The sequence below is a fragment of the Monopterus albus genome, unplaced genomic scaffold, assembly GCF_001952655.1.
Source record: "Monopterus albus unplaced genomic scaffold, M_albus_1.0 scaffold299.1, whole genome shotgun sequence".
NCBI classification, from domain to species: Eukaryota; Metazoa; Chordata; class Actinopteri; order Synbranchiformes; family Synbranchidae; genus Monopterus; species Monopterus albus.
The window spans coordinates 359,542-370,610 of NW_018128179.1; the positions used below are offsets into that span (position 1 = coordinate 359,542).

An 11,069-nucleotide genomic window follows, 5' to 3' on the forward strand; every position below is an offset into this window, starting at 1 on the left:
TATATAGTAAGGTGTAAAAGAGAATAAGGGGGCAGAGAATAAGATTACGCTTAAGGTAAAACATGCCTTCCAAACTTGAGACTTTAATGAAAAAAATTTATTACGATCCGGCTCATACCGGTAGTTACTCGGGCGTGCAGGCTTTACACAGGGCCTTAGAACAGGCGACTGGCAAGAAAATAAACATTGCTCATGTCAAAGAATTTCTAGCAAAGCAGGATGCTTATACATTGCATAAACCTGTACAGGTCCATTTTCTGAGAAACAGAGTGTTTGTCTCTAGACCGCTCAAACAATTTCAAGCCAATCTCTGTGACATGCAAGCTGTCTCCTCCTTTAATAATGGATATAGATTTCTGCTGACTGTGAGCGATGTTTTCTCTAAAAAGGCATATGTTAGACCTATTAAAAATAAAACCGCTAAACAAGTGACAGACGCTTTTGCTTCAATCCTGGCAGAGAGCGGTGTTCCCAAGCTGATTCAAACTGATCTAGGAACGAGAAGCCTGAAATTCCAGTCCCTGCGGATGAGCAAAAATACAAGGTACACCACGAGTGGCTGGGATACGGGTCCTACAGTAAAGAGAGCATTTTGAATCAATTGAATATTCATTTAAAAAGGATTAGATCGGACATCAGACTGAATTATGATGGATATAAGTGCGTTTATACGTGGACAGGGAGCGGACGCTATACGTGTTTCAACAAATTGTACAAAGTTACAATAACGGCTATCATTCCAGCATCAAAATGGCCCCAGCGCAGGCGAATTCTGAAAATGCCCTGACTGTTTTTCAAAATCTGTATGGTTCGTTCCCTCTACGTTTTAAATCAAAGTTAAAGATGAATTTTAAGGTTGGAGATGTGGTCAGGATCTCTAAATTAAGAGTTTTTGACAAAAAGTACACTCAGGGATACACTGATGAGCTATTTAAAATAACAGAGTGCGTTTCTAGGATACCGCCTGTCTACAAAATTTGTGATTACGATAACGAGCCAGTGGAAGGATCCTTTTATGAATCAGAACTGCAGAAAGTTATAATTTCCAAAGACAAAGCATTTCATGTGGATGGAGGGGTCGCGCATGTACTCGTTAAATGGAAAAACTGGCCTGACAAGTTTAACAGTTATGTGAAAGCATCGGATGTGGTAAACGTGTGAAACATGGACAGCTCAGGTTTTTACATGACTTTGCCCTCAAACACGAGCGCAGATGTCTTTAAAGATAACACAGCTTCTCAATTTTGCACAGATCTTGCGCAGCCTATAGATTTAAAAGGGGACTGGGAGGTTGCAGGCTCGGGAATTTCTGGATTTAGCGGATTGAATGCGCAATATGGCAAGGGGATTGGAGCAATTTTTTCAAAACTATTTCGCTTTCTAATGCCTTTGATGAAGACCGGGTTCAATTTGGCTAAACCACATTTATTGCGGATGAGCAAAAATACAAGGTACACCACGAGTGGCTGGGATACGGGTCCTACAGTAAAGAGACGTTACTAGATTAACCTCTAACCAAGGGCCTTACACCGCTGATCAGGAGGGCTCAGGTTTTACAGTGCTGGCCAGAAGACCCCAGAGACGCCCACCCGGCGAACGTTTACCACCCCTTAAAAGAAGAAAACAGCTTCAAAAGAATAATAAGAAGAAAACGGTAGTGGGAGGTAGACATAAACAGCAGAGCTCTGCCTTAAAGAGTGTTGATAAATTTAAAAAAAAAACACCATGTGTCTAGTGCACTATAAATCGGCAGAATGCGGTTTATCCCAGCTGGATTTATTTTCCTGTCCTTTTTCACAGCTTATGCTAGAAGAGAGGCAATATGTAGAAATTTCTCCTATAGCCTTGATTACTGACAGGGGACCTTTAGAATTTTACGTTGCGGCCGAGGGTGAAAAGTACATCAACCTGAATGAAACGCTGCTATTTTTAAGGCTGAAAATAACCAACGCAGATGGAACGGATTTGACCAACGACGCCCCTGTAGGGATCATCAATTATCCTTTGAATACCATATTCAGCAAATGCGATGTGACCCTGGGGGATCGATTAATTTCTCAGTCAAGTGCCACTCATCCTTACAGGGCAATGATTGAAGCTTTGCTCAACTATTCCCCGGACATGCTAAAAAGTCAATTCTGCTCAGGCCTCTTCTATCAAGACACCTCAGGAGCGATGGATTCTCTGGTTATTAACAACGGGCCTAACAAAGGCCTTGTGGAGAGAGCAAAATTCAGCACGGAATCGAGAGAATTTCACTTGATAGGACCTCTGCACGCAGATATTCTTTTCTGCGAGAGACTTCTGCTAAACTCTGTAGATCTGAAGATTAAGCTCACAAGAGCCAGCGATTCTTTCTGTCTTATGCATCCCGCTAACGCTGATTACTGCCTGCATATTTTGGGAGCTTCGCTGTTTGTTAAAAAAGTGACTGTCACCCGCTGTACGCATAGGTCATTCTTCAGCTCTGACCTGAAGCAATGTGCTGTACCCAATTTCAAGAGTGAACGTGAAAACCTTTTCCATCCCGGCCAATTCCAGGATCTGCACACAAGAAAATTTTTTTCTAGGTACTCTGCCTCAGTATGTGGCATATTAGCTATGGTAAACCATGAGGCCTTTACAGGGAGGAGAGATCTAAACCCCTTCAACTTTATACACGCGGATCTTGAGATCCTGGCATTATGCCAAGATGGGAGGCAGATCCCAGCAAAACCCTTCCAGCCTCAGTTTGAAAACAACCTCGCAGTGAGAGAGTATTATAACCTCATTACAAACACCGCACGCCACCTGAAAGACTATCCGATGTGTTTCAATATAAAAGATTTTTAACAAGGGTATACTCTCTTCGCATTCAATCTGGCCCCGCACCAGGGCACCAGCACTCTAGCCCCTGTGAAAACAGGCACTCTGAGGCTCGAGATGAGATTCAGGGTCCCCCTCCGACACAAGTTACACTGATGGTCTATGCCTGCTATGACTCGATTTTAGAGATTGACTCTAAAAAGAAACGTACTAATGGATCATTTGAAAGGATCCAGACCCGTCTCGGTTATGAAATTTTCTCTGAAAATCATGCAAGCTTTCATGAGAATCATAGTGTCATTTTTACAGTAGCGCATTGCTTAGTTTGCAAAATCAAACGTGCCGTGGCACACGGTGGAGTACCAACTCATAAAATCCTCTCTTTTCTTCTGAGTCATTTGATTACAGCCGTAGAACTCTGGCTCTGGATAACGCCCCACATAATTCAAATTCTCCGCTGAGCTGAACCAGTGGGGAAAAAAGCCTTTCAAAATGTCTGTGAAACCGAGAGATTTTGGTAGACTTGCTAACGAGAATAGGAGAAAACTTGCAGAGTCGATAAACCTTAGTTGAAAGTCCTGCTCAGTGAATAATACCAATTTTGAACCCTGAAGAACCAGTTGGGGTTTAATCCCCAGAGACAGCATAGCGCTGACTAGAATATGGCCGTCAAAACCTTTTGAATTGTGAGCTAAAAACACCGCTCTGCGATAGTGGGGCCTTCTGAAATGCATTAGAAATTTCACTGCGCAATCTGGTTCGAAATGATCCCATTTCAGGCCGCTCGCTGTTATGGAGCTCATATAGAATGGTACGTGCACACGTTTTTATCAGGGTATGTTTCAAAGTCGTAGAAGATTAGTTTTTTAGCTGGAATATGATCCGCTTTTTCAGGCATGGGGAGGCTTTGTATGTAACACTTATGATCATCATCATCATCGTAAATTATGCCTCCGCAGGTGTAGCAGGTGGACTCAGGGCATTTGTGGGGCTTAGTTTGTTCACTCAGAGGAATATAATACAGTCTCGAACATTTTAAGCATTTTTTACGGTTTTGGCATAGGCTGGCATGCGTTTCAGCCTGGGGGTGCCATGTCATCTCCCTGTGTTTCATCAGACAGTATGGGGATGCGCATAGTCTGTTGCAGCGGTCACACACAACACTGTCTGATAGGGATCTCTGTGTGCCTGCACAGTCGGCACTAAAACAAACGTTACAGTGGCCTGAGCACCTGTGTCCCAAATGATTATTATAACCTCTGTGGCAGTATTCGCAAAAATACTTGGAACCGATGAACGCTCTAGGATTTTTTACACCGTAATAATGGTTGTCAAATAGGAACATGTATAACGGCTGATCTTTTGGAGCGTTAGAGGTTTGAAATACATTCAGATGTTCTCGCTGTTAGGATTGGTAACCGTTTGCTCTACTAGCTTTTAACTCCCGTCAGTAAGCACTGAGAAATTGGATTGTATCGCCTGGTCTAACAGATCCTGGAACCGCGTCAGATCCATGCCATCTGAGGCATTAGCAATCACCGAGACGTTTCTCCGGAGCGCTTCACCCCTTAATTCAAGCTGGAGAAGATCTCCCAGGTTACATCTGTCTAACGCCTGTTGGACCATGTCAGTCACGCTCCCCATGACATTACCGTAAAAATTTCCATAATTTACTTCAGGCTCGTGATCGATATTTAACAAATGTCTTATTTCAGAGTTATTGAATCTCGCTCTAGTCACGGTCGTTGTTTCAGCTGGTGTTTGATCATGTTCATACGCAGCCTGATCGGGTCATGAAGTGGAGGGGGACGGCTGTTGATCGTTTTCCGGCTGATTCTCTTGTTCATTGTGAGCGTTATCATGGGAGCCCGAACCTGTCTGGTGTTGAGATGAGTGTATTCGGTCCAACAGATTGTTTACAGCCTCTTCTAACAAGTCAAAATCAGAGGCGCTTGCCTGGTGTAGAGGAGAAGTATCTGGTGAATCATCATCCCCATCTTGTGTTGGATCCCTGTAATTGTACTCTGAGGATGTATTTGGTGAATCGCCCGACGGGGATTTTCTTCCTTGGGCTGAGGGGGTGTTGGCCTCATTTCCTGGCGCTGCTGCTGTTCCAGGGCTCGTTGAAGCAGCCTACAGGAGGGAGTTGACTGGTCTGGTGTCATGGTGCAAGGACAATAATCTCAGCCTCAACACCGACAAGACGAAGGAGATTATAGTGGACATGAGGAAGGAGAGGAGATCTCATCAGCCGCTGTTTTTCTATGGGCTCGAGGTGGAGAGGGTGAGCAGCTTCGAATACCTGGGTGTCCACATCAGCAAGGACCTCACTTGGACACTTAACACCACACAGCTGGTCAAGAAGGCCCAACGGCGGCTGTACTTTCTGAGGAGGCTGAGGAGGTTTGGCATGTCACCTAGGATCCTTTGCAACTTCTACAGCTGCATCATTGAGAGCATCTTGACCAGCTGCATCACTGTCTGGTATGGCAGCACTACTGCTATGGACCACAAGCACCAGCAGAGAGTGGTAAAGCATTATTATTATTTTTACTGGATGAGACTGAGGAATGTCCACACACACACACACATACCTGTTGCTAGCCATGTACAGTGCCTTGCGAAAGTATTCGGCCCCCTTGAACTTTGCGACCTTTTGCCACATTTCAGGCTTCAAACATAAAGATATAAAACTGTAATTTTTTGTGAAGAATCAACAACAAGTGGGACACAATCATGAAGTGGAACGAAATTTATTGGATATGTCAAACTTTTTTAACAAATAAAAAAACTGAAAAATTGGGCATGCAAAATTATTCAGCCCCCTTAAGTTAATACTTTGTAGCGCCACCTTTTGCTGCGATTACAGCTGTAAGTCGCTTGGGGTATGTCTCTATCAGTTTTGCACATCGAGAGACGGAAATTTTTGCCCATTCCTCCTTGCAAAACAGCTCAAGCTCAGTGAGGTTGGATGGAGAGCATTTGTGAACAGCAGTTTTCAGTTCTTTCCACAGATTCTCGATTGGATTCAGGTCTGGACTTTGACTTGGCCATTCTAACACCTGGATATGTTTATTTGTGAACCATTCCATTGTAGATTTTGCTTTATGTTTTGGATCATTGTCTTGTTGGAAGACAAATCTCCGTCCCAGTCTCAGGTCTTTTGCAGACTCCATCAGGTTTCCTTCCAGAATGGTCCTGTATTTGGCTCCATCCATCTTCCCATCAATTTTAACCATCTTCCCTGTCCCTGCTGAAGAAAAGCAGGCCCAAACCACGATGCTGCCACCACCATGTTTGACAGTGGGGATGGTGTGTTCAAGGTGATGAGCTGTGTTGCTTTTACGCCAAACATAACGTTTTGCATTGTTGCCAAAAAGTTCGATTTTGGTTTCATCTGACCAGAGCACCTTCTTCCACATGTTTGGTGTGTCTCCCAGGTGGCTTGTGGCAAACTTTAAACGACACTTTTTATGGATATCTTTAAGAAATGGCTTTCTTCTTGCCACTCTTCCATAAAGGCCAGATTTGTGCAGTATACGACTGATTGTTGTCCTATGGACAGAGTCTCCCACCTCAGCTGTAGATCTCTGCAGTTCATCCAGAGTGATCATGGGCCTCTTGGCTGCATCTCTGATCAGTCTTCTCCTTGTATGAGCTGAAAGTTTAGAGGGACGGCCAGGTCTTGGTAGATTTGCAGTGGTCTGATACTCCTTCCATTTCAATATTATCGCTTGCACAGTGCTCCTTGGGATGTTTAAAGCTTGGGAAATCTTTTTGTATCCAAATCCGGCTTTAAACTTCTCCACAACAGTATCTCGGACCTGCCTGGTGTGTTCCTTGTTCTTCATGATGCTCTCTGCGCTTTAAACAGACCTCTGAGACTATCACAGTGCAGGTGCATTTATACGGAGACTTGATTACACACAGGTGGATTCTATTTATCATCATTAGTCATTTAGGTCAACATTGGATCATTCAGAGATCCTCACTGAACTTCTGGAGAGAGTTTGCTGCACTGAAAGTAAAGGGGCTGAATAATTTTGCACGCCCAATTATTCAGTTTTTTATTTGTTAAAAAAGTTTGAAATATCCAATAAATTTCATTCCACTTCATGATTGTGTCCCACTTGTTGTTGATTCTTCACAAAAAATTACAGTTTTATATCTTTATGTTTGAAGCCTGAAATGTGGCAAAAGGTCGCAAAGTTCAAGGGGGCCGAATACTTTCGCAAGGCACTGTAAAAATTACTGCAGGTAGTGCAATGTAGGCCTAACTTCACAAAGGTTTATTCAGCTACTGTACAATGCTGACAAAATACTAAAGTACAGCTAAAGCTTATATATGTAAGGCTCCTGACAAAGGATCTCCCAGTTCTCCCAGGTCATTTTTCACAGAAACACCTTTTTATATTACAGTCCACACCAACAACACAGTAGTTTTGGAAAATAACTAAGTACATTTACTCAAGCAAGCTCCTGGTACTGATGGTACACCTCTTTGTTTTGCCTAGATTGTTCAACTAAGGAAGAAATGAAACCATATTACAAACATCTGATACAGTTAGACATCCTGTCTACACTAAACATTTCTAATACATCAAGTGTCTAACCAATGTCTATCTGACTAAAAATACCTAACAATTGCATTTAAGTGATACTTCTGACTCGAAGTACTCCGGTGGTAAGAAAATTCAGCTTTCCACTGGCTACAAATTACTTTTGTTCTATCAACTCCGCCATGTGGAAGAGATTTAAACTGAACAAGTCCACATAAGAGTCCTTTACCTTTCTCAATTTTTCTGTCCCTGGAAGTTACAGTGTTGCCAACTCCTCAGTAAGGAAAGTAGCTATTGGCTGTCCTAAAGTAGCTAGAAGTCGCTAAATGGCGTCATCGCCTAATTTGCATAAAATTCAATTTGCATGTAATTGTAGGAGGACGCTGTAGGAGAGAGGAATAACGTCATGGGAGAGACAAAAAGTGAGTAAAAACACCCTAAATATGTTTACTACTACAAATGAACTTTCTTCTGTTGATTCTTGGTTTGCTTGTTTTTTATTTTGCCATTTAAATAGGCCATCACTTCTCAAAATAACTTCATGACTTTAATGTTTTGTCTAGACCCACATTACATAAATCAATTTTGTCCTGTATTGGTAAATGCTAGAATATCAAATTTAAGCAATTCATCCTCCTCCTTTATCCGGGCTTAGCAGCGGCTTTGCGCTTGCGCGATTCATTAGCAGTCTGGACGCGGGGCGGTGTGGGTCTCCTCTCTGCTCTGACTGCAGCTGGAACTGCTGCGCCAGGCTACTGCGGGAGCTTTGGGACGGGGGAGGGGCTCACGGCAGCACCCGCTGGTCGTTGAGGACAGTAAATGCAGAGTGATACATGCTTTCACGTCAGTCTTCAAAACACCAGAAAAGAATCCAGTAACACCAGAAAAAGTCGCAAGATTTGTCGCTAGTCGCTTTTTTGACAAAAACAAGTCGCCAAGTTGGACCAGTTCACCTGAGCGCTGCAGCGGTCTTAGGCCCGCCTCAAATGGTCTTATTGGTTGAGACACATGATGACGCCCATCTCAAGCCAGTACTGATCAACACCCCGTCCCTCCTATGACCCATGGTGTGTCTGTATGTGTATTCAGAGCCAGTGGGCAATGGACTTTCAAAATAATAATAATAATAAAAATAAACTGCGTTAATGCGCGATAAAATAATTGTCGGCGTTAATGAAGTATTACGTTAACGTGAAACTAAGAAATTTATCATTTAAGGGTTTAAATAAGACATTGAAATGCTTGAGATCCTTTTAGAACGTTTTTGGTACATTTTTCTTTCAAAACCTTCTCTTGCAGGCACACCACATCTACCTTGTCAGTCAAAAAAACATGGGAAAAACTTTTTTTAATGGAATTTTTAATATGGATTTATATAAAAGCATGAAATTTTCATTTAGCTGCAGATTGTGGTGTTAACTTCAATCAGAGAATTTTGCCCACATTACTTTGACTTTTCCTGCCCCGTCACTGAACTGGTTTACCTACTGTCCTCTGACGAGGTGGAACAAACCCACTCTGATATCTTGATACAGTATAAAGGGCAAAAAATTAAAATGTGGTGCCTGAGCTCACTAAATGTTTTATTGCAGTTCTGACATATCCTTCACATTATGAAATAGAAAATTTGATATTTGATTATGATTTTTAAAAAATCATAAATTTCCAAGATCTAATCTGTACGGTTTCCATGGAATGACACTGTTATTGTTGGCCAGTCTTTTCCAGTTTGACATATTCATAATTTGTAAGACTGTACATAAAAGACAACACTTAGTGTCTCCTACTATCTACAGTATATGTATGAAATCTTTATGAAATTCTGATACATCTTACATAGTGCCGTTTATCGATAGCAAAGCTCCAAAGCCCAAAAATTGCCATTCAGGACAGTTCCACAACTTTTTGCTGTCCTCCTTTTTACCTGGTCTGTGAGGTACAACACTAAATTACTAGCAGTTTGCACATGATCAAAGGAATGAGACATTCCAAGATCTACATGGATTCCACTCTCACCATTTTGATGGCCGTTGCAAGTAAGAGATTGTAGTTGTTTGAATCTAATACAGACTAAATTCAGACAAATCATCCCAATTTAAATAATCATTTAATATTACAATTATTCTGAACAGGGTAGTAGTTAGATAGCAAATCTGGTAGTTAGAGAACAGAATCACTCCTCATGCAATGGAATAGATACAGTATTAAAGAAGGAAATTGTCACAGAGTCAGTCAGTCTTGTTCACAGGGTACAGTCAGTCAGAATCCAAAGTCCCCCCAGCCGGGTCCAAATGCACACTCATGACTCCAGCACCATCATTCCTTCTCCTCTAACCCACAGCTGTCCTAACCTTTTATCTTCTCGCAGTTACCCAGCTTTCTATGGCCTGAGCTCACATTTCCTTTTTTAAACATGAACAGAGCACACAAACTTTTCACATAAGGCTGAAGCTATGTCCATTCCCCATTTAAGGAGGAATTCGCTCTGGGTGTTTACCCATAAATTAAACAGGGAAGACACAGCCAAGATATCCTTGCTTGAGCAAGAGAAGAGAAGAGAAACAGATCAAGCTTACATAAACACTTAGCTCACCCTTACATAACTATTACAAATAATATCTATATATGAACTACACACTATTCTATTCTGCATATTACCTCTGGACTGGTACCTTGTTTGTTTTTAACCACTACAAGATAAAATGAATGTGGCCCAAATCTGATATGAAAACATCTGATTCAGTTTGTTGACACTTCCATGAAAAAAAATCAGATTTGAATCAGGTAGAGAGGAAAAAAAAATATTGGATTAGGCCACTTCAGCATTACCTATGGCGCTAGCTGTATGTTTGGGCTTGTTGTCATGCTAGAGGATGATTTTAAAACTGCTCACATGGATATCTAGTTGAATTGAGTGATGGATTAGAATGAAAACATCGATGGGCAGAGACGCACCAAGGCAGCAGGAAAAAAAATAGCAGCAATGAAGGCCAACCTCTGCCTTGCATGCTAGTTGGCTGTTGGCTGTAGTCTGTGCGGTGTGTTCAATTGCCACTTTTTCAACCCGACTGGGCCAGACATGAGGCAACACCGAGATCAGCCTTTGTCACTGTTAGTGCTTTGTGTGTCCCTGCCCTAAAGTACATAATACCTTTGTACATTACTGTATTTAATGTCTTCTCACCAGTGGTATCCCTCCATTCAGGGAGGGTTGATTTTATTTGTTCAGGTTTGAAGAGAACTGTCTGATATTTCTGATTTGTCACTAGAATTGAGGAGAATAAAACTTTGTGAATAACATCAGTGCTGTGCCTCTGTAAACTAGTCTTGGATATTTGAATTCACTTTTTATTTAACCTTCTTATAAATGGTAAAACTTGCACAATAATACATTGAATTAATACTCTGGTTTGTTAAGGAGAAAGCTTCTGTGGAAAAGGTGTAGTTTACAATTCTGCTCTCCTCATTTTCAGAACTTGTGGACTGAGGCAATGGAATGTGCAGTCTCCTCTCCGCCAGAAGAAAAACTTTTCTGAAGTTTAGACATGCAGCTTTATTTTTGTTTCCCTTTTGGCAGTACAACAACTACAAATCTTAGCAGTTCTTGTATCTTGCTTTTCAGCTACAATTTGTTGATTGCATTTTTATCTTTAATCATATCTGTTACCATGCATCTTTTAAGTAATAAATGTGTCCTTGGCTTAA

At 41.7% G+C, this 11,069-nt stretch overlaps 1 protein-coding gene across 1 annotated transcript in view; it reads left to right on the top strand.

Moving 5' to 3' along the window:
- Positions 1 to 11,069, top strand: part of ncapd3 (non-SMC condensin II complex, subunit D3) — a 73,912-nt gene extending 62,843 nt beyond the window's left edge. Inside the window, 1 exon segment of the mRNA XM_020623432.1 lies at positions 10,838 to 11,069. Coding sequence (XP_020479088.1) covers positions 10,838 to 10,907 — 70 coding nt within the window. The 3' untranslated portion in view covers positions 10,908 to 11,069.